Source organism: Aquarana catesbeiana, linkage group LG08, assembly GCF_042186555.1.
Source record: "Aquarana catesbeiana isolate 2022-GZ linkage group LG08, ASM4218655v1, whole genome shotgun sequence".
NCBI classification, from domain to species: Eukaryota; Metazoa; Chordata; class Amphibia; order Anura; family Ranidae; genus Aquarana; species Aquarana catesbeiana.
In genome coordinates, this window is record NC_133331.1 from 195,733,512 (window position 1) to 195,757,211 (window position 23,700).

General features: G+C 43.3%; 1 protein-coding gene across 6 annotated transcripts in view; it reads left to right on the top strand.

Moving 5' to 3' along the window:
• ADK (adenosine kinase) overlaps positions 1-23,700 on the top strand; it is a 315,535-nt gene that overhangs the window by 260,426 nt on the left and 31,409 nt on the right. For all 6 annotated transcript variants that reach the window (XM_073596766.1, XM_073596760.1, XM_073596764.1 and 3 more), the window contains 2 exons: positions 1,513-1,548; positions 20,876-20,990. In XM_073596766.1, the coding sequence (XP_073452867.1) occupies positions 1,513-1,548; positions 20,876-20,990 (151 nt within the window). The remainder of the gene's footprint in view (positions 1-1,512; positions 1,549-20,875; positions 20,991-23,700) is intronic.

The following is a 23,700-nucleotide window of genomic DNA, read 5'->3' on the forward strand; positions in this document are numbered from 1 at the left end:
GAGCGTTGGGAGCCACTCTAATAGATGGTATAATCTGCATCTTTTTTATACAGCACAGGCGCTTATAGCGTTATATAACAGAGGGGATGGCATGATCATAGTGTAGATTTGATTGCACCAGGAGGGGAGGATCGTGGAGTGGACAGGCAGAGAGGGAAGGGAGGGGGGGGGGGGGAGGACACAGAAGATGTGTAATAGACATAGATATATATAAAGAGAGAGGGAGGGAGAGAGATTATCTATATATCTTTATACATATATAGAGAGCGAGATATATAGATATACATAACAAATTTATCGGTATATAACACCTACCCCAATTTTAGGAGGGAAGTTTAAGGAAAAAAACTTAAATTTTTAAAATTAAAGAACTTTGAAGTAAAATTAGGGTCACAGCTCATCAATGCACCCTGCTCAGTGCCCATCTGCAGCCTCTCAATTGCCCATCAATGCTCAGTGCCCATCTGCAGCCTATAAATTGACCAACAATACAGCCTCTTCAGTGCTTGTCTGCAGCCTCACCTTTCCCATTATTGCAGCCTCGCCAGTGTTGGATTATCCCTGCTGTCTTTGAGGGAAGAGGAGGAGGAGTGAGCGCTGCTGAATTACAGAGCCGCGATCTCCTGTGTACCCGACGCTCCGTCACTCACAGCCCCGCCTCCTGGCCCTGCTCATATGATAGACAGAACAGTAGCCCAATGCAGGGCCAGGAGGTGTGGCTGTGAATGACGGAGCGCCGGGTACACAGGAGATCTCTCCTCTTCCCTCAGACAGCAGGGATCGGTGTATAACACACACCCACGATTTTCCCCTGATTTTAAGGGGGGAAAGTACGTATTATACGTTGATAAATACAGTATATTTCGTCATTCTGCTCATTTTCTTTGAAACCCAGTCTGTACTTTTTAACCAAGCCCCCACCCCACCAATAACTGGGACACATCATTATGCAGAATGGCCTCTCAATACTCCTGGGCTGATACTTCACTACATAAGCGCCAATCAGTCCTGGAAGAATGCCTGCCACACTTGACTGTCAGAGGAGGCTGCCATGCCCTCGGTGGACCAGCTTGAAGTCTGCATAAAAAAAGGTATGTATATTTTTTGGGGACTTTTTGAGTGTTCTTATGAAAAAAAAAATCCCGGGGGCAGGGATTCAAGGTGTGGAATTGTGGTTCAAATGAATGAATTTAAATGAGCATGTTGAAAAATCAATGTGTGTAAGGAGAAATCTGCACAGATCTATTTTAGGTCAGTGCATTTCATTTATGTAAAACAATAACTTTGTATTCGTTTATAAAATTAGCTGTCTGTCAAACCACAAAATTAAATTAATAGTATTATGCAGTTCTCATTTAATATTTCTAATGTTTCTGTTAATCTTTGGAATAAAAATCATGAATTTTCAAGTTTACAAGTTTTTTCATATAGTAATCCATAATCTAATGAATACAATGGTTAAACTGTGTAAGAAACCTGTTCATTTACCTAAATCTTTTTTCTAAATTTCAGGAAGCTGCTACGTTTGCCAGGGAACAGGGATTTGAGGTATTTGGCAACCACACATTTTATATTCTTTAGCATTACTAAGCCTTATGTACAAATGGAAAGGTTGAAATTTTTATGTTGTAGCTTATAACAGTATTCCATGTTTTGGACATTGATTGATGCTTGCTGCTGTTGCTATGGTAAATCTTGAATACTTCAGCGATAATGCTCCTTCCACATTCTTGACACTCCATTCTCCAATCATCTTGGCACAGTGACACCCACGTATGATAAAGTTCCTTTGCTATGGGATGAACCTGCTGTTGCCTTTCTATTATTGTACACTGCCAATCGTCTTTTCAAGATTTAAATACCCTATTACAGTAATGTGAATCATCTTCATAGACTGTTTTACGCATCAAAGCTTAAAGTGGTTGTAAAGGCAGAAGGTTTTTTTTTATCTTAATGCTTTCTATACATTAAGATAAAAAGCCTTTTGTGTGCAGCAACCCCCCTAAGACTTACCTGAGGTCACCCTAGATCCTGCATAAGACACTCAGCTGGCCGATGCTTTACAATCACTTTATTGGATTAGTTCACTTTTAACCACTTCAGCCCCGGAAGGTTTTACCCCCTTCCTGACCAGAGCACTTTTTGCGATACGGCACTGCGTCACTTTGACAATTGCGCAGTTGTGCGACGTTGCACCCAAACAAAATTGACGTTCTTTTTTTTCCCCACAAATAGAGCTTTCTTTTGGTGGTATTTGATCACCTCTGAGGTTTTTATTTTTTGCGCTATAAACAAAGAAAGTGTTACTTTTGGGGAAAAAAAGCAATATTTTTTACTTTTTGCTATATAAATATCCCCAAAAAATATATTAAAAAAAAAATTTCTTAGTTTAGGCCGATACGTATTCTTCTACATATTTTTGGTAAAAAATCGCAATAAGCGTATATTGATTGGTTTTGCGCAAAAGTTATAGCATCTACAAAATAGAGGATAGATTTATGGCATTTTTATTATTATTTTTTTTTTGTATCAGTAATGGCGGCGATCTGCGATTTTTATCATGACTGCGACTTTATGGCGCTATTTTGGGACCATTGTCATTGATACCGCTATTAGTGCTATAAAAATGCACTGATTACTGTGCAAATGACACTGGCAGGGATGGGGTTAAACACTAGGGGGCGATCAAGGGGTTAAGTGTGTCCTAAGGAGTGATTCTAAGTGTTGGGGTGATGGGTTCACTACAACATGACAGAGATCACTGCTCCTGATGACGGAGCAGTAGATCTGTCATGTTGCTAGGCAGAACAGGGAAATGCCTTGTTTACATAGGCATCTCCCCGTTCTGCCACTCCGTGACACAATCGCACGCCCCTGGGTAGACATAGTCCGCTGGCAGGGTCACGGAGTACGCGGCGGGTGAGCGCCCACAATGACACAATGAAAAGGGGAACGTACCTGTATGCCTATTTGCCCAGCCGTGCCATTGTGCCGACATATATCATAGTGTGCTGGTCTGCAAGGGATTAACCAGAATAAATGCACATTTTATGCAGGTGAAAAAAGTGTTTACTTTTTTTTTTATTTTTTTTTTTAAGAAGCCTGGAAAGAATTGCACCAGCGATTAGTAGATAGCTGATGCCATGCAGGTCTCCTGCAGACTCTGTGAGCTGTCAGCCCCGTATATCGTACGAGTAGGTAGTTTAACACTGACAGGAAGACTCAACTACAGCAGGACTCAACAGCGCCTTGGTAGTTCATTAAGAACTACAAGCCAACTGTCAGAAAGGATTTTGGAGCTTGTAGTTCATTCATAAACAGAGCTCTGAATGCATGACACGGCTCTGTGTGCTGAGCCCCACACAGCCGCACTGGTTTCAAAAAGTGACAGCTAGTACGGGAACTTCTCCCCATACTGCTGTCACAGGGAGAGGGAGCAGCAGGGGGAGCATATAGCAGGTTCCCAAAGGTAAACTTAACCTTTAACAGTCACCTAGTTTTACCATCACTTAAAATGAAAATGGCGTTAGCTTTATGTAACAAATGTACTTTACCTAACACTGTGTAAAACATTATTCAGGAGATTTTAAGCCAGCAGAAGGCCACATCTAGGAACCAGTAAAAACCTAGCAGTATCCAAAATATATTGCCGGGTAGAACACCCTAACAACAACCTGTATAAAGTGGTTATACAGCCTAAACATTTTTTACCCTAATGCATTCTATGCATTAGGGTAAAATAATGTTTCTTTTCATACATCAGGGGACACAGAGCCATAGTAGTTACTATGTGGGTTATAGGCCACCTTCAGGTGATGGACACTGGCACGCCCTAAATAACTCCACTACTGGGAGTACCTCAGTTTTTTCACCAGTGTCTAGGTGTTGGTCACGGAGTAAAGATGTGCTGAGATTCTCTGGAGCAATCTTTGCTGGGGCTAGCTATGCAAACGTATCCATTCAAGGTGTCTTTCTGGCCGAATTGAATGGTACCCGGGCCTCGTGTCCGAAGAAACAAGGTTTTTGCCTGTGAATGCTTCTCTTTTGAGAGCTGCACCCCGGGATCCAGTACTTTTTGGTATTAAGGCCATAAAGTTTACTGCCGGTGGTGCTATTGCAGGTCCAGGATTGTGGGTTTCCTCGAGGATTCCCGGCTCCTGAAGTTTTAACGGAATCCACCGTGAAGGGTGAAGATTGTGTTGCGGTGGGAAAGGTAAGCAGAGTTTTTCTAAGAAATTTTTTTAAATTTTCTTATGAATTGTCTCCTTTAAAGTAAATGATGTTATGCCTAAGTGTCACCACTGGGGGCTGTATGGAGCACGTACCTCCGGTAAGTTTGGGGGGTTTTTGCTTCCTCCAGACACCCCCACCTGGGCTGAACTCTTCCCCTGTTCATGAGGCTGAGTATAAGGGAGAACTGAAAACGATAGGCAATGCCGTTTTCTTTCACCGCCCCTACATGGGGTGGCTTCCAGGTCTCCTCCACGCCATCTCTCCCACACTCACCAGCCGATCCCGTCGGATTGGAGGCCCGTGCTAGCGCGGCAAAACTTTTTGAAAGAGAAAGGAGGGGGCGAGGCTTAGCTTGGCGTGCTCCAACGCGGGAGTCTGTTTTTAGAAAAAAAAAAACTCCATTTGTGCTGGCTGCAAAATTGTTGCAGAGACATAAGAGTAAAGGGAGCATGAAAGAGGTTTTGGTGACAGGCATTTTCTGCTTAAAGTATTTACTATTTGCATGAGGCTGGGCATTAATAGCAGTGCCTGGACAATTGCTCAAGCAGTGGATGCGATTTCTTCTGCTGGTACCTCTGCTTTGTGCATCGGGCTAAGGTCAGAAGGGGTTGCATGAGTTTATTGGGAAAAATGGTGGCTTCCTTCGAGGTCGTTCCTTATGTGCAATTTAATTAAAGACTGCTGCAAAACAGTCTTGAAAACTCTGGACTTCCTAATGCGTTTATCCGCCAAAGTGCGTCAGAGCCTCAATTGGTGGTTAATATCCAAAAATCTTCAAAAAGAAAAATCCTTTCTTCCGGTTACCTGGAGAGTAGTAACAGATGCTAGCCTTTTGGGCTGAGAAGCAGTCCTGGAAGAAGCGTCTGTCCAAGGGAGTTGACCTTGCCCATCAATATTCTAGAGATTCGGGCAGTATGCCTGGCCCTAAAGGCCTGGATGCTCAGACTATGGAATTATACTGTCAGGATCCAATCCGACAATGCCACAGCTGTGGCTTATATCAATCACCAAGGGGACAAGAGAAGTCGTGCGGCCCAGAGAGAGGTGAATTATATTCTGTCTTGGGCAGAGAACAACATCCCTTGCCTATCAGCAGTTTTCATCCTAGGGATGGGGAATTGGCAGGAGGACTACTTGAGTCGCCAACAATTGCCTCTGGGAGACTGGTCCCTTAATCCCGGCATCTTTCTGTCAATATGCCAAAAATGGGAAGTTCCGGATGTGGTTCTGTTTGCGTCCAGGTTCAACAAGATCGACAACTTTGTGTCAAAGACAAGGGATCTGATGGCATACGGAACGGATGCCTTGGCCTTTCCATGGGATCAGTTTTCACTGATCTATGCGTTCCCTCCTGTTCTGCTGCTTCCACGTCTCCTACGCAGGATCAAGCAAAAGGGAAAGGTGGTAATTCTGGTGGCCCAGGAGATCTTGGTTTGTCGAGATCATAAGGATGGTGGTAGGGGACCCTTGGACCCTGCCCCTGTGGCCAGACCTTCTCTCGCAAGGTCCATTACATCCTACCTTACAAACGCTAAATTTAACGGTTTAGCTATTGAGACCCACATTCTAAAGGACCGTGGGCTGTCAGCTTCAGTAGTTTCTACCTTGGTTAATGCTAGGAAGCCAGCCTCCAGAATCCTATATTATAGAGTCTGGAAGGCATATGTCTCCTGGTGTGAATCCAGGGGTTGGCACCCCAGGAAATATAGGTAGGATCCTTGAGTTCCTACAGATGGTATCAGTAATGATGCTGGCCTTGAGCACTATTAAGGGACAGGTGTCAGCCTTATCGGTGGTTTCTCAACGACCACTTGCTTCACACTCTCTGGTTCGTAACCTTATCCAGGGGGTAATGCGGATTAATCCCCCAGTTAAGTCACCCCTGAACCCTTGGGACTTAAATTTAGTCCTGTCGGCTTTACAAAAACAGCCTTTTGAACCGTTTCAAGATATTCCCTTGATCCTCTTGACGAGGGAAATGGTTTTCTTGGTTGCCATATCTATCTTCTGCAAGGAGAGTATCAGTGTTGGCTGCTCTTTCCTGTAAAGAGCAATATTTGATCCTTCTTAAGGATAAGTTTGTATTGCGGCCTTATCCTAATTTTCTACCGAAGGTAGTGTCAGGTTTTCATTTAAACCAGGTTATTGTTCTGTCTTCATTTTTTCCAGAACCTCGTTCTGTGGAAGAAAAGTCACTACATTTGCTTGATGTGAGAGCCGTCAAGGTCTATTTGACTGAGTGACTTGTATATATTTAAAAGCGACTGCTCAGATTCGTAAAACAAATGTTTTGTTTGTCTTGCCAGATGGTCCTAAAAGAGGACAGGCGTCGTCGAAATCTACCATTTCTAAATGGATTCGTCAAGCGATTGTTCAAGCTTATGGTTTAAAGAGGAAAATTCCTCCTTCTCATATTAAAGCGCACTCCACCAGAGCTGTTAGTGCTTCTTGGGCAGTGCATCACCAAGCCTCCATGGCTCCGATCTGCAGGGCTGCAAATTGGTCTTCAATCCATACATTTACCAGTTTCTAGTCAAGTAGATGTAAAGATGTAAAAGGCCATGAGGATATCGCCTTTGGGCGCAGTGTGCTGCAGTATAAGTCCCCTAGTCTCTTGGTGCCCTACTTTTGTTGTGTCTCCCTCCCTTCAGTTGGCATTGTTATGGGACATCCCACATAGTAACTACTATGGCTCTGTGTCCCCTGATGTATGAAAAGAAAATAGGATTTTTAAAACAGCTTACCTGCAAAATCCTTTTGTTTGAATTACATTAGGGGACACAGAGGTCCCTCCCTTCTTGGTATACACGTGTATTGCTTTGCTACAAAACTGAGGTACTCCCAGTACTGGGAGGGGTTATTTAGGGAGTGCACATTTTGTCTTAGGGCGTGCCAGTGTCCATCACCTCAAGGTGGCCTATAACCCACATAGTAACTACTATGGCTCTGTGTCCCCTGATGTACTTCAAAGAAAAGGATTTTACAGGTAAGCTGTTTTAAAAATCCTATTTTTAGGCATCAGTATCCCCCACCCCCCTTTACACTTAGCTGAGCCCTTACTAGATCAGGTACCGACAGTGTCTGTGTCAATAGATGTAGACAGCATGGCTTGGGAGTGAGCCCGCACAAGTGTTGCCATAGAAAGCAGCTTTCTTTAGGGGCATTTAGGAGTGCTGGCATAGGGCAGAATAACTATCTCCAACTTGACATTGTGGAGTTGATATACTAAAACTGGAGTGTGCAAATCTGGTGCAGCTGTGCATGGTAGCCAATCAGCTTCTAACTTCAGCTTGTTCAATTGGGCTTTGACAATAAAACCTGGAAGCTGATTGGTTTCTATGCAGAGCTGCGCCAGATTTTGCACTCCGTTTCAGTAAATTAACCCCTATGGGCCTTAAACACAACACTTTTGAACCATCTGCATTCTTTTGTTGAAAATGTGCACCTTACAGTCCTCGAGAATAATCCCTGTCCTCTGTAACTAGAGTGCTTCATAACTGGCCATACATTGATCACATTTTAGGCCATTCCTGATGAATCGGACCAAATTTATTTTGTGGGTAGCATTGTCGATTTGAAATATCGAAAGAACAAGGCAGAAAATTGTCATACAGTGGCTGTTTGGGTATTCCAACAGCCAGTGCAGCAATAGGTGTGGTGAAAGATTTGTCCACCGTTGCTGTATAACATGGATGGGGCAGTCTGTTATAGTCAGAATAGTTATGTGGCCAGCTTTAATCTGAACTTTATTGTTGGGCCGTATGTGTTAAAGCATAAAACGTAACTCCAGGATACTAAACCAGTATTACGGGGTATATGAAAAAACCTTTATAGGATGAATACCCCCATTCCTTTAACAAGCTATTTCCGCGAATGGGCCAATATGAGGCTTTAACTGGTAACATTGAGATTATTTTTGTGTAAAATTCATGCATTGATTATATACAGTGGGGACGAAAAGTGTTCAGACCCCCTTAAATTTTTCACTCTTTGTTATATTGCAGCTATTTGCTAAAATCATTTAAGTTGATTTTTTTTCCTCATTAATGTACACACAGCACCCCATATTGACAGAAAAACACAGAATTTTTGACATTTTTGCAGATTTATTAAAATAGAAAAACTGAAATATCACATGGTCCTAAGTATTCAGACCCTTTGCTGTGACACTCATATATTTAACTCAGGTGCTGTCCATTTCTTCTGATCGTCCTTGAGATGGTTCTACACCTTCATTTGAGTCCAGCTGTGTTTGATTTTACGGATTGGACTTGATTAGGAAAGCCACACACCTGCCTATATAAGATCCTACAGCTCACAGTGCATGTCAGAGCAAATGAGAATCATGAGGTCAAAGGAACTGCCTGAAGAGCTCAGAGACAGAACTGTGGCAAGGCACAGATCTGAGCAAGGTTACAAAACATTTCTGCTGTACTTAACCACTTGCCGACCGCCTAACGACGATATACGTCGGCAGAATCTCGTATATATACGTGATCTGCCTCCCGCGGGCGGGGGGTCTGATCGGACACACACCATCTCCCCCCCCCCCCCGGTGCCCGAGGCGGGCGGCTTGTGATTGGGAGCGATGAGAGGTGAGGGGGAGACCATCCGTTCGTGGCCCCCCCCCCCCCCCCTCGCGATTGCTCCCAGCCAATGAGAATCTTCCTTTGCTGCTTTATGCTAAACAGCAGCAAAGGAAATGTCATCTCTCCTCGGCTCGGTATTTTCCGTTCCGGCGCCGAGGAGAGAAGACATCACTGTGAGTGTAAAACACACACACACTCAGTAGAACATGCCAGGCACACATTACACCCCCGATCTCACCCCCTAATCACCCCTCCCCCCGTCACACTGACACCAAGCAGTTTTTTTGTTTTTGTTTTTTATTACTGCATGGTGTTAGGGTTAGCCCCCTTTAGGTCTAGGATACCTCCCTGACACCCCCTAATAAAGTTTTAACTCCTTGATCACCCCCCGTCGCCAGTGTCACTAAGCGATTGTTTTTCTGATCGCTGTATTCGTGTCGCTGGTGACGCTAGTTAGTGAGGTAAATATTTAGGTTCGCCGTCAGCGTTTTATAGCGTCAGGGACCCCCATATACTACCTAATAAATGTTTTAACCCCTTGATTGCCCCCTAGTTAACCCTTTCATCAGTGATCACCGTATAACTGTTACGGGTGACGCTGGTTAGTGCGTTTATTTTTTATAGTGTCAGGGCACCCGCCGTTTACTACCGAATAAAGGTTTAGCCCCCTGATCGCCCGGCGGTGATATGCGTCGCCCCAGGCAGCGTCAGATTAGCGCTAGTACCGCTAACACCCGCGCACGCAGCATACGCCTCCCTTAGTGGTATAGTATCTGAACGGATCGATATCTGATCCGATCAGATCTATACTAGCGTCCCCAGCAGTTTAGGGTTCCCAGAAACGCAGTGTTAGCGGGATCAGCCCAGATACCTGCTAGCACCTGCGTTTTGCCCCTCCGCCCAGCTCAGCCAAGTGCAGTATCGATCGATCACTGTCACTTACAAAACACTAAACATATAACTGCAGCATTCGCAGAGTCAGGCCTGATCCCTGCGATCGCTAACAGTTTTTTTGGTAGCGTTTTGGTGAACTGGCAAACACTAGCCCCAAGCAGCATCAGGTTAGCGCCAGTACCGCTAACACCCACGCATGCACCGTACACCTCCCTTAGTGGTATAGTATCTGAACGGATCAATATCTGATCAGATCTATACTAGCGTCCCCAGCAGTTTAGGTTTCCCAAAAACGCAGTGTTAGCGGGATCAGCCCAGATACCTGCTAGCACCTGCATTTTGCCCCTCGGCCCGGCCCAGCCCACCCAAGTGCAGTATCGATCGATCACTGTCCCTTACAAAACACTAAACACATAACTGCAGCCTTCGCAGAGTCAGGCCTGATCCCTGCGATCGCTAACAGTTTTTTTGGTAGCGTTTTGGTGAACTGGCAAGCACCAGCGGCCTAGTACACCCCGGTCGTAGTCAAACCAGCACTGCAGTAACACTTGGTGACGTGGCGAGTCCCATAAGTGCAGTTCAAGCTGGTGAGGTGGCAAGCACAAGTAGTGTCCCGCTGCCACCAAGAAGAAGACAAACAGGCCCGTCATGCCCATAATGCCCTTCCTGCTGCATTCGCCAATCCTAATTGGGACCCCACCACTTCTGCAGCGCCCGTACTTCCCCCATTCATATCCCCAACCAAATGCAGTCGGCTGCATGAGAGGCATTTTCTTTATGTCCTCCTGGGTACCCCTACCCAGCGAACCCCCCCCCCCAAAAAAAAGATGTCGTGTCTGCAGCAAGCATGGATATAGATGTGACACCCGCTATTATTGTCCCTCCTGACCTGACAATCCTGGTCTTTGCATTGGTGAATGTTTTGAACGCTACCATTCACTAGTTGAGTATTAGCGTAGGGTACAGCATTGCACAGACTAGGCACACTTTCACAGGGTCTCCCAAGATGCCATCGCATTTTGAGAGACCCGAACCTGGAACCGGTTACAGTTATAAAAGTTAGTTACAAAAAAAAGTGTAAAAAAAAAAAAAAACACACAAACAAAAATATAAAATAAAAAAAATAGTTATTGTTTTATTCTCTCTCTCTATTCTCTCTCTATTGTTCTGCTCTTTTTTACTGTATTCTATTCTGCAATGTTTTATTGTTATTATGTTTTATCATGTTTGCTTTTCAGGTATGCAGTTTTTTATACTTTACCATAGGGCTGCAACTAACGATTATTTTCATAATCGATTAATCGGCCGATTATTTTTTCGATTAATCGGATAAAATCATAAAAAAAATCATAATGTGCCATTTTTTTCTATTCCTCCCGGGGACACCAATGACGGGGCGCTATTCCTCCCGGGGACACCAATGACGGGGTGCTATTCCTCCCGGGGTCACCAATGACGGGGTGCTATTCCTCCCGGGGTCACCAATGACGGGGCGCTATTCCTCCCGGGGTCACCAATGACGGGGCGCTATTCCTCCCGGGGTCACCAATGACGGGGCGCTATTCCTCCCGGGGTCACCAATGACGGGGCGCTATTCCTCCCGGGGTCACCAATGATGGGGCGCTATTCCTCCCGGGGTCACCAATGACGGGGCGCCATTCCTCCCGGGGTCACCAATGACGGGGCGCCATTCCTCCCGGGGTCACCAATGACGGGGCGCCTTTCCTCCCGGGGTCACCAATGACGGGGCGCCTTTCCTCCCGGGGTCACCAATGACGGGGCGCCTTTCCTCCCGGGGTCACCAATGACGGGGCGCCTTTCCTCCCGGGGTCACCAATGACGGGGCGCCTTTCCTCCCGGGGTCACCAATGACGGGGCGCCTTTCCTCCCGGGGTCACCAATGACGGGGCGCCTTTCCTCCCGGGGTCACCAATGACGGGGCGCCTTTCCTCCCGGGGTCACCAATGACGGGGCGCCTTTCCTCCCGGGGTCACCAATGACGGGGCGCCTTTCCTCCCGGGGTCACCAATGACGGGGCGCCTTTCCTCCCGGGGTCACCAATGACGGGGCGCCTTTCCTCCCGGGGTCACCAATGGGGCACTATTCCCCCCCCCCCCTCCCCACTAATACTGTTTAGGATGGTGCCCGGTCATAAAAATGTGCTGTTTTTACTGTGTTATTAGCTGCTACCTTTCACTATGAATGAGCAGCTCGGCTCTCCTCGCTTCTTGCCCTCGCCTCTCTGTTCCCTCGAGGCAGCGGGCAGGGCTGAGATCAGTGGGGATGACGTCTGCAAAGAGGAGGAGGGGGAGAGGTGCGCCGCGGACGTGCCTGGTCACAAACGGCGGCGCCGAGGACACAGGAGGGAGGATTTTTTCTCTGTTCCCTCGAGGCAGCGGGCGGGGCTGAGAAGATCAGGGGGGGGTGACATCAGCAAGGAGGAGGAGAGGCGCGCCGTGGACGTGCGGCGGCGCAGACGTGCCTGGTCACAAATGGCGGCGCCGAGGACACAGGGAGGATTTAAAACGGACAGACAGAAGGAAGGTGCGGACCAACTAATCGATAATGAAAATCGTTGACAACGATTTTCATTATCGATAATATCGATTAATTGTTTCAGCCCTACTTTACCATTTACCGTGCTTTATTGTTATCCATTTTTTTGTCATCAGGTACGCCATTCACGACTTTGAGTGGTTATACCAGAATGATGCCTGCAGGTTTAGGTATCATCTTGGTATCATTCTTTTCAGCCAGCGGTCGGCTTTCATGTAAAAGCAATCCTAGCAGATAATTAGCCTCTAGACTGCTTTTACAAGCAGTGGGAGGGAATGCCCCCCCCCCCCCCCCGTCGTCCGTGTTTTTCTCTGGCTCTCCTGTCTCAACAGGGAACCTGAGAATGCAGCCGGTGATTCAGCCAGCTGACCATAGAGCTGATCAGAGACCAGAGTGGCTCCAAACATCTCTATGGCCTAAGAAACCGGAAGCTACGAGCATTTTATGACTTAGATTTCGCCAGATGTAAACAGTGCCATTGGGGAAGCATTTTATCACACCGATCACACCGATCTTGGTGTGGTCAGATGCTTTGAGGGCAGAGGAGACCCCAATTTTTTCAAAAAAGAGTACCTGTCCCTACCTATTGCTATCATAGGGGATATTTACATTCCCTGAGATAACAATAAAAATGATTTATAAAAAAAAAAAAAAATGAAAGGAACAGTTTAAAAATAAGATAAAAAGGCAAAAAAATGATAAAGAAAAAAAAAAAGCACCCCTTTCCCTCCCTGGTCTCGCGCTAAGGCGAACGCAAGCGTCGGTCTGGCGTCAAATGTAAACAGCAATTGCACCATGCATGTGAGGTATCACCGCGAAGGTCAAATCGAGGGCAGTAATTTTAGCAGTAGACCTCCTCTGTAAATCTAAAGTGGTAACCTGTAAAGGCTTTTAAAAATGTATTTATTTTGTTGCCACTGTATGTTTGTGCGCAATTTTAAAGCATGTCATGTTTGGTATCCATGTACTCGGCCTAAGATCATCTTTTTTATTTCATCAAACATTTGGGCAATATAGTGTGTTTTATAGTGCATTAAAATTTTAAAAAGTGTGGTGTTTTTTTTCCCCCAAAAAATGCATTTGAAAAATCGCTGTGCAAATACTGTGTGAAAAAAAAAAAGTGAAACACCCACCATTTTAATCTGTAGGGCATTTGCTTTAAAAAAAATATATAATGTTTGGGGGTTCAAAGTAATTTTCTTGCAAAAAAAAATCATTTTTTCATGTAAACAAAAAGTGTCAGAAAGGGCTTTGTCTTCAAGTGGTTAGAAGAGTGGGTGATGTGTGACAAAAGCTTCTAAATGTTGTGCATAAAATGCCAGAACAGTTCAACCCCCCCCCCCCCCCCAAATGACCCCATTTTGGAACGTAGACACCCCAAGCTATTTGCTGAGAGGCATGTCGATCAATGGAATATTTTATATTGTGACACAAGTTGCGGGAAAGAGACATTTTTTTTTTTTTGCACAAAGTTGTCACTAAATGATATATTGCTCAAACATGCCATGGGAATATGTGAAATTACACCACAAAATACATTTTGTTGCTTCTCCTGAGTATGGGGATACCACATGTGTGAGACTTTTTTGGAGCCTAGCCTCGTACGGGACCCCGAAAACCAAGCACCGCCTTCCAGCTTTCTAAGGGCGTAAATTTTTGATTTCACTCTTCACTGCCTATCACAGTTTCGGAGGCCACGGAATGCCCAGGTGGCACAAAACCCCCCCCAAATGACCCCATTTTGGAAAGTAGACACTCCAAGCTATTTGCTGAGAGGTATAGTGAATATTTTGCAGACCTCACTTTTTGTCACAAAGTTTTGAAAAAAGTAAAAAAAAAAATTTTTCTGGTCTTTCTTCATGTTCAAAAACAAATGAGCTGCAAAATACTCACCATGCCTCTCGGCAAATAGCTTGGGGTGTCTACTTTCCAAAATGGGGTCATTTGGGGGGGGGGGGGGTTGTGCCACCTGGGCATTCCATGGCCTCCGAAACTGATAGGCAGTGAAGAGTGAAATCAAAAATTTACACCCTTAGAAATCCTGAAGGCGATGATTGGTTTTCGGGGCCCCGTACGAGGCTAGGCTCCAAAAAAGTCTCACACATGTGGTATCCCCATACTCAGGAGAAGCAACAAAATGTATTTTGGGGTGTAATTTCACATATTCCCATGGCATGTTTGAGCAATATATCATTTAGTGACAACTTTGTGCAAAAAAAAAAAATTTGTCACTTTCCCGCATTTTGTGTCAAAATATAAAATATTCCATGGACTCAACATGCCTCAAAGCAAATAGCTTGGGGTGTCTACTTTCCAAAATGGGGTCATTTGGGGGGGTTTTATGCCATCTGGGCATTTTATGGCCTTCAAAACTGTGATAGCTAGTGAGGAGTAAAATCAAAAATTTACGCCCTTAAAAATCCTGAAGGCAGTGATTGGTTTTCAGGGCCCCGTACGCGGCTAGGCTCCCAAAAAGTCCCACACATGTGGTATCCCCGTACTCAGGAGAAGCAGCTGAATAAATTTTGGGGTGCAATTCCACATATGGCCATATATGCCCATATATCATTTAGTGACAACTTTTTGTAATTTTTTTTTTTTTTTTTGTCGTTATTCAATCACTTGGGACAAAAAAAAATTAATATTCAATGGGCTCAACATGCCTCTCGGCAATTTCCTTGGGGTGTCTACTTTCCAAAATGGGGTCATTTGTGGGGGTTTTGTACTGCCCTGCCATTTTAGCACCTCAAGAAATGACATAGGCAGTCATAAATTAAAGGCTGTATAAATTCCAGAAAATGTACCCTAGTTTGTAGGCGCTATAACTTTTGTGCAAACCAATAAATATACACTTATTGACTTTTTTTTTACCAAAGACATGTGGCCGAATACATTTTGGCCTAAATGTATGACTAAAATTGAGTTTATTGGATTTTTTTTTATAACAAAAAGTAGAAAATATCATTTTTTTTCAAAATTTTCGGTCTTTTTCCGTTTATAGCACAAAAAATAAAAATGGCAGAGGTGATCAAATACCATCAAAAGAAAGCTCTATTTGTGGGAAGAAAAGGACGCAAATTTAGTTTGGGTACAGCATTGCATGACCGCGCAATTAGCAGTTAAAGCGACGCAGTGCCAAATTGTAAAAAGTGCTCTGGTCATTAAGGGGGTAAATCCTTCCGGGGCTGAAGTGGTTAAGGTTCCTAAGAGCACAGTGGCCTCCATAATCCTTAAATGGAAGACGTTTGGGACGACCAGAACCCTTTCTAGAGCTGGCCGTCCGGCCAAACTAAGCTATCGGGGGAGAACAGCCTTGGTGAGAGAGGTAAAGAAGAACCCAAAGATCACTGTGGCTGAGCTCCAGAGATGCAGTTGGGAGATGCCAGAAAGTTGTAGAAAGTCAACCATCACTGCAGCCCTCCACCAGTCGGGGCTTTATGACAGAGTTGCCCGATGGAAGACACATGAAAGCCCTTATGGAGTTTGCTAAAAAAAAAAAAAAAACACCTGAAGGACTCTAAGATGGTGAGAAATAAGATTCTTTGGTCTGATGAGACCAAGATAGAACTTTTTGGCCTTAATTCTAAGCGGTATGTGTGGAGAAAACCCGGCACTGCTCATCACCTGTCCAATACAGTCCCAACAGTGAAGCATGGTGGTGGCAGCATCATGCTGTGTGGGGTGTTTTTCAGCTGCAGGGACAGGGCGATTGGTTGCAATCGAGGGAAAGATGAATGCGGCCAAGTACAGGGATATCCTGGATGAAAACCTTCCCCAGAGTGCTCAGGACCTCAGACTGGGTCGAAGGTTTACCTTCCAACAAGACAATGACCCTAAGCACACAGCTAAAATAACACAGGAGTGGCTTCACAACAACTCTGTGACTGTTCTTGAATGGCCCAGCCAGAGCCCTGACTTAAACCCAATTGAGCATCTCTAAAGAGACCTAAAATTGGCTGTCCACCAACGTTTACCATTCAACCTGACAGAACTGGAAAGGATCTGCAAGGAGGAATGGCAGAGGATCCCCAAATCCAGGTGTGAAAAACTTGTTGCATCTTTCCCAAAAAGACTCATAGCTGTATTAGATCAAAAGGGTGCTTCTACTAAATACTGAGCAAAGGGTCTGAATACTTAGGACCATGTGATCTTTCAGTTTTTCTTTTTTAATAAATCTGCAAAAATGTCAACAATTCTGTGTTTTTCTGTCAATATGGGGTGCTGTGTGTACATTAATGAGGAAAAAGAACTTAAATGATTTTAGCAAATGGCTGCAATATAACAGAGTGAAAAATTTAAGTGGGTCTGAATACTCTCCGTCCCCACTGTATGTAAAGTGATTTGTAATGATGCATGACATTATCAATCATCCAAGAGCAATGGTCACCCTTCTCCAGCCATGTTAAAATTTATGGACCAAATTGCAACTTTGCGTGTCTGATATACCTGCAGGGGTTCACGCAGTATGTGTTTGTATTCATTTGTCTGCGGTGGTGGACACTGAACATTGATCTCTTGGTGTCCATATTCAACAGCAAGCTGGACAGATCTGTGTCCTGGACTAGGGATCCTTAGGGGTTTGCAGTGGATGCAGTGGTGACTCCTAGGGGTCACTTCTTCCTGATCATTACATTTCCTTCACTACAGCTTCTTTCTCACCTGTTGTGCAGGATAAAGGTGGAAGGAATTTTTTGATATTTTGATCACACCTGCTTGGCCAAAAAGGTGGTATGCAGGCATCTTAAATCTTTTTGACAGACGAGCCATGGGCTTTTTCAGATTGGCCAGACTTTAGGCTGTTTATAGGGTCTGATCTTCCATCTTGCTTTGTGCTTGCTGGCTTTGATGGCATGGCTGCTAAAGCCCACTTCCTTTGGGTCAGGGGTTTTTCAGACTCCAATTCCAGGAAGTTGTACCATTGTACATGGAATGTTTATTTTCCCTGTTGTAAGACTTGCAAGTTTCATCTCCGACAGTATGTCGTGGGGCACTTTTTGGATTGCTGTTATGTTCATTGAAGGGCACAGCTCGATTTCCTTTTTTCACTGTAAGGTTATAGAGCCACCTTCAGGAGTAGAACACTAGGCAAAATAACTAAAGCAGCACCACCTAAGGGCTGGTCTAACTGGTAGCCAACCCCTCCCATCTGCAATAAGCAGCTCAGTTTTTTTCTGCCTGGTGTAGGACTGAAGACCTAGTTCCCTGCTGGGTCTCTTAGTTTCACTGTTTTCTTTTTTCCTTTTGGCTTTTTCCTAAGAGATCTTCAATCAACAGCTTGGCTTATTACCATCTCAGTCTGATGTTGCTGCGTTCCTGACTTGTGTGTCTTAGGGAGCTTATACAGACTTCTAGCTTCTGTGGTTGATGGTGGTGCAAGATCTGATCAATAGCTTTAACCTTTTCTACCTGTTGAAAACAGTAAAACACCTTTTTCTTGTAACAGCTAGTGGTGTCACTCTTTAGTGAGTGGTCCCCTTAGAATGGTAATCCAATGTATTCGTGATCACGGTGCATAATCCCTTGTCTGCTGCAGGATGGTGCTGATTGGATCTGTACTAAGCGTTGTAGGGGCCTTCCTCTCTAGTGGAGTCAAGTTGGAAGGGGGTGTTTTGACACAACATTACTGCTGAAACACTCAAATGGTATTGTTCAGCCTCTTCTGCCGATATCTGGTGGTTATAGATGGGGGATTCTGTAGTTGTGATGATATCGGCCACAGCAAAGTTCAATCTGTAGGCTAAGACTAAGTAAACACTCTGCAAGGTTCTTTACCCACTTGTCCTTATTGCTTTCGGGTGTTCCACTATAACCCTTTCTCCTCGAGGTTAACACCTTTGTTCTGTTCCTGCTCCAAAGTAGCATGTTGATGAAATTGGCTTGGATAAGCTATGAGGATAGAAGTCCAGTTGGATTTGACTTTACTACCACCTATACTATGAACTGGACATTTTGGAAGCAGAGCTTGTGGCCCCTTTTCAAAATGCTACATTTTGTTTAAAGCCCAACTGTGGCCAAAACTTAGTTTCTATAAAATCAGGAGGCAGTAGAGCCAGGGTGAATTGGAGTTAAATCATGATTTAAAGTGGTTATAAACCCTGTGCTCCCACTTTTAACTACAAGTAAGCCTATTGAAGGTTTACCTGTAGGTACCGCGAATATCTCCTAAACTTGCACTGTTTAGGAGATATTCACTGTATCCGCATGTGCCGACATGATCGGCACATGGCCACTGAAGAAACGGCTCGCTTGTGCCGCTGTGCTGTTACCGGCGGCTTCTGCACGCATGCACGGGAGTGACGTCATTGCGGTTCTGGGCAATCACAGCGCTGGAGCCCGCAAACCTGGAAATATCTCCCAGAGATATGTCGTCAGTCACAGCAGTGTACAGGGACTGCTGCAACAGCTTCGATCTAAGGTAAGTATTTCATAATGAGCTAGTATGCGGTGCATACTAGCTCATTATGCCTTTTTGTCTTTCAGGTTGTTTTTGAGAGTTTACAACCACTTTAAATCACTAGTAAAAAGGCTTGATCTAAAGCAACTCCATTTAAATCATAATTTTTAAAGAGTAATTCATCTCTGACCCGCAGCGGCTTCTCCTCTGACCCGTTGTTGACTCACTGACAGTCCCATTCACTTTAACCACTTAAGGACCGGGCCTATTGTTCGGACTTAGTGTTTACAAGTTAAAATCTTTTTTTTTTTTTTTTTTTTGCTAGAAAATTACTTGGAACCCCCAAATATAATTAATATAAAATATTAAAATTAAAATATAAAAATAACTTTTTTGACTTAAAAAAAATAAGACAACAGTAAAGTTAGCCCTTTTTTATTTATATATATATATATATATATATATATATATATATATATAGTGAAAGATAATGTTACGCCGAGTAAATTGATACCCAACATGTCACGCTTCAAAAATGCGCCCGTTTGTGGAATGGCGACAAACTTTTACCCTTAAAAATCTCTGTAGGCGACGTTTAAGGATTTCTGCCAGTTTTGAGTTACAGAGGCGGTCTAGGGCTAGAATTATTGCTCTTGCTCGAACGATCGCGGCAATACCTCACATGTGTGGTTTGAACACCGTTTTCATAGGTGGGCGCGACTTACATATGCGTTCGCTTCTGCGTGTGAGCGCAGCGGGACGGCTCTCTTAAATATGAGATCTGGGGTCAAAAAGACCTCAGATCCCATATTTACACTAAAATGCAATTAAAAAAAAAATAGGAGGACAGTCCGCCGATTTAAATACCGGGTTATGGCAGCTAGCTGCTGCCATAACAGTATTTAACGTCAAAGTAGGGACTCAGAACGACGGCGGCTGGTCCTTAAGTTGTTAATGGGATGACTGATGATGCGGCAGTGACGCAACAAGGTGAGGGACTTGGCGGCAGCAAATGAATGGATGCCCACTAACGGGCGCTGCCATGATGAATCTGAATTGACAGGTGCTCTTTAAATGTAAGGACTTATTCTTGCTGGTAGTCAGAATCTTTAAAATTTGCAAACAAAATGAAGATTTCCTATTTAGAATAATAAGCTGTCAGGTTATTAAAACGGCTATATCAGAACCAATTCAATCATAGTTTGCAGTGTATATAAATTTGCAAAGCAATGAGTTAAGGAATTTTCCTTTATCTTTGTTTTATCTCATGATTACTGTGAAATTGTGTGACTGCATCAATGCAGTGCATGTCATCTCAGCTTGCAGAGCTTGGATTCATTGAATTAGTTTACCAAAAATGTAAATATTGCAGAATATACAGCCTCATGCTACATAACTAAGCTCCATTTCATGACGTATAAACTAAATAATGAATGTATCTTAAATAGAAAACTATCTTTTAGATAGATTTTTACTCCAAAAGCATTTTATTAAAATAAATTTGATTAAAAAAAGGGATTTTTTCTTTAAATAGATTTTTATCCACCATGAATAGAATCTTTGCAAGGTTTTAATTGCTTTGTGTCCTCATTGGGGCTATCTTTCTTCGCTCCCTTTTCTGTCAGACACCCAACATCTGGTCAAGGGGGAAAGGTAAAATCTCCTCAAAGGGCACATGTACGTACAGCAGTAAAATTCTGACAGGTTCTAACCCTTCTCTATGCTACTGGAAAATTTCTTTTATAGTTATCTGTATTCATATTGGGTAGCATTTCTCTTACTGCTAGTTCTGTTGGACACCCATGAAAAAGACGAGAAGTAAAAAGAATTCTAAGTGAGCGCACTAACAAAAATAAATATTGATAGGCATTCTAATGTCTCCCCACGCTAAGTTTTTTGACTGGATTTGAGCTTCAATGTAAATAAAAATCCATATGTGGAGTTGTGTAAAATAAGACATTAGTACTGCACTGTTGTATAGCTGAGGCAGCAGTACTGCTTGTTTGCCATTTATTTCTGTTAATATCCATGGTAGCAGACATAATGACCACAAATGCGTCCCAGCTTCTCGTAACTTCTTTCCACTATTACAAAAAGCTGGTGAATAGTGAAAAAATCAAGAGTAAAAAAGAAAGTCTTTAAAATGTAAAGTGTGCTAGAGTCTCTTTACCATGTGTATTTTACATTTTAACATTTTATTCTTCCCTAGACTGAAGATATCAAGGAGATTGCCAGAAAGGCTCAGGCGCTTCCAAAGGTGAACACAAAAAGGCCAAGGGTTATTGTATTTACACAAGGACATGAGGATACCATCATGGCAACAGGTAGGTTTATTGATTTCATTAGGGGCACTACACCCTCTTTCTTTAGTCATGTTGTACATCATGGGTTGTACTTCACAGTGGCTCCTGCCGGGACTGAAATTTTTTCCTTACATTAACCCTGCTATATAAGCACACTGCAGTAAACAATTCTTAGTAATTAATGTACTAAAGGTTTTGCACTTTTTATTAAACTGTTATCGCTGCTGGGCTGTTTCTGAACACTAGAGAATTTTGTGCTGATACATAGGTTTATATGGGAAATCTTCACAGTTCAGCAGTTCTCTGAACCTATTTTTGCAAGCAATCCATTTGGGTCGGGTGTGTCCTTTCTGTATAATATTGCTAGACTTCTATTTATCTTCAAAGCAGTTTGTGATAATATTGGGAGCAGTTTACAAAAATGTGATTTGAGTATATGGTAATCTGCATCTTTCACCTACTGTACATAACATAAATTTCAGTTACTCGGGTCACTTGGTATTTTTTTCACTCAAACAAATCTATTTATTATGCAAAAGTGTTTTTGTGACTTGTGTATGTACAAAATGTATACAGCATACAGAAGCAATACTTGCTGTTACTCCAGCAACACACTTTGCAAATTTATGGGAGAATCAAGTAGACATATTACTGATGCCCAGTAATATGCCTTCAGGTTAGGTTTCAAACAGTTTAGCGGCTTAGTGTAATGGACTGTTTTTGTGCGAATATGAATTTAGGTGAAATTTTTACAAGTAAATTTTTTATTTAAATTTGCGAAGACTTCATAATGGGGTGGTGTTTGTAGAATTTTGAGGAAAACAATAAACTGAATCCATTTTGGAATAAGGCTATACAACAAAATGTGGAAAATGTGAAGCACTGTGAATACTTACTGGATGCACTGTCAGAGGTGTCCCAAGATTTGATTGAACAAATACGTGGGAGTTTAGGAAGTCAACACTTTTTTTTTTTTTTTTTTTTTTTTATTCTCTGTGCCCCAATTCTTCATTTTTATTTTTGTATCTTTTTTCGCTTTAAAGTATTCTTCCCATCTTTGTGGGCAGACCTAACGCAACTCTGCCCCCTGCCAAAGAGAGAGAATATTGACCAGTCCACTCGCCTGTGCCACAGGTCTTCGCTCTCTACCGCAGCCAAGAATCTTCAGCATTGGACACACCTGGTGTGTTTGGATGCCTGGTTCCCAGATTCACACTGTATTTTGCCAAAATTTGCATCATCACTGTGTCCTGTGGTCAACAGAAGACGCCCCACAGCATGCAGAGGGGCTCTAGGTATCCAATCCCTTCATAAATATTGGGTGCTGTAGATTTTTCAGCAAGTGTAGCTCTTCAAGAGAGCAAGAATCTTCAACAGAAGGGACAAGTTATTCACAATTTTATTGTTCCAATTTTTTTAAAATGGCGTGACACAGTAACTTCAAGAGGATGGAAGTGCCACGCTTGTTGTTTACTTTCAAAGCCTACTTGAGCTGGATTGGACAAATGTTTTCATTGGATTTACTGACAGCACCATCACGAACATATTTCAATTCCAAAACGATGCTACTCCATGGGATTTGTTCATACTTTAAGGAAAAAAATCCATACTTTGCCTTCATACTGCAGCACTGGTTTGACGCTGCAGCTGTCCCATGTCAGGTCCAAGATCAAAAGCTACCATATGACCGCTGATGAGTCAGCTCTTGGTCTGTTCACAGTGGAGAACAATGGCTGTCAGTCACTGCACACTACTCTTTCTTCAGTGCTCACTAGAGACGAGAGTGTAGGTGAAACCTGACCTGGTCGTCGGATTCTTCCAGAGCATAGCGCAACTCTGCCCAGCCAGCTTACAGCAGGTAATGGCCTGATTCCAGCTAACTCTAGGATCACAAGAGTACACTTGCTATTGTACTCCTGTGACTCGAAGTACAGCCAAAAAAATGCTTGGACATACTTCCCTTTTAAGTTGCCGATAACAGATTCAATATGGAAGAATGTGTTTCCTTTCCAGCATAGGTTCTATTTGTGCTTGAGCATTAAAAAAAGAACCACATAGCTGCCGTGATCTTGAAGTGAACTCACCATGGGGAATGTTTACTCCACCTAATTTGAGACTGCTTTCTTGTTTCTAATTAATTATAAGAAACCAGGATCCATTTCAGATTGGATAATTAGGATTTTAATTGCTACAGTAAAATGTCTGTCTGGGATTTCCCCTGCTTATAATTAAATGTACAGTTTTGTTGCAAATCATGTCGGGCTAAGACTGCCCATAATAGACCTAATAAAAGCAAATGTAAAACCAGCTAAAGGGTTCTTTTTGACAATAAGAACTGGTAAAGGTGTGATAACAAGAGCTTCAACAGTTGTAAGTATTCCTTCAACAAGGGCATACAGGCGGTCCCCGGGTTACAAACAAGATTGGGTCTGTAGGTTTGTTCTTAAGTTGAATTTGTAAGTCGGAACAGGTACATTTTTTAAGTGTAGCTCCAGCCAAAAAAAACAATTTTAAGCCTTTTGAATAGCCTAGGGAAGGGTTAACACCCCTGTAACGTTTGTTTTGCTGTCTGTGCCCCTGTTCAGAAGATTTCACCTCACTTTCCGTCCCAATGACAATTGTATTTTGAAAAATTTGGGTTGTTGTGGAAACAAGCCTTGGTGATACAGACAACTGATTTACACTGTAGCCCTCATTTCTTCTTGTAAATGCAGAGCTTGACTTCATCTAC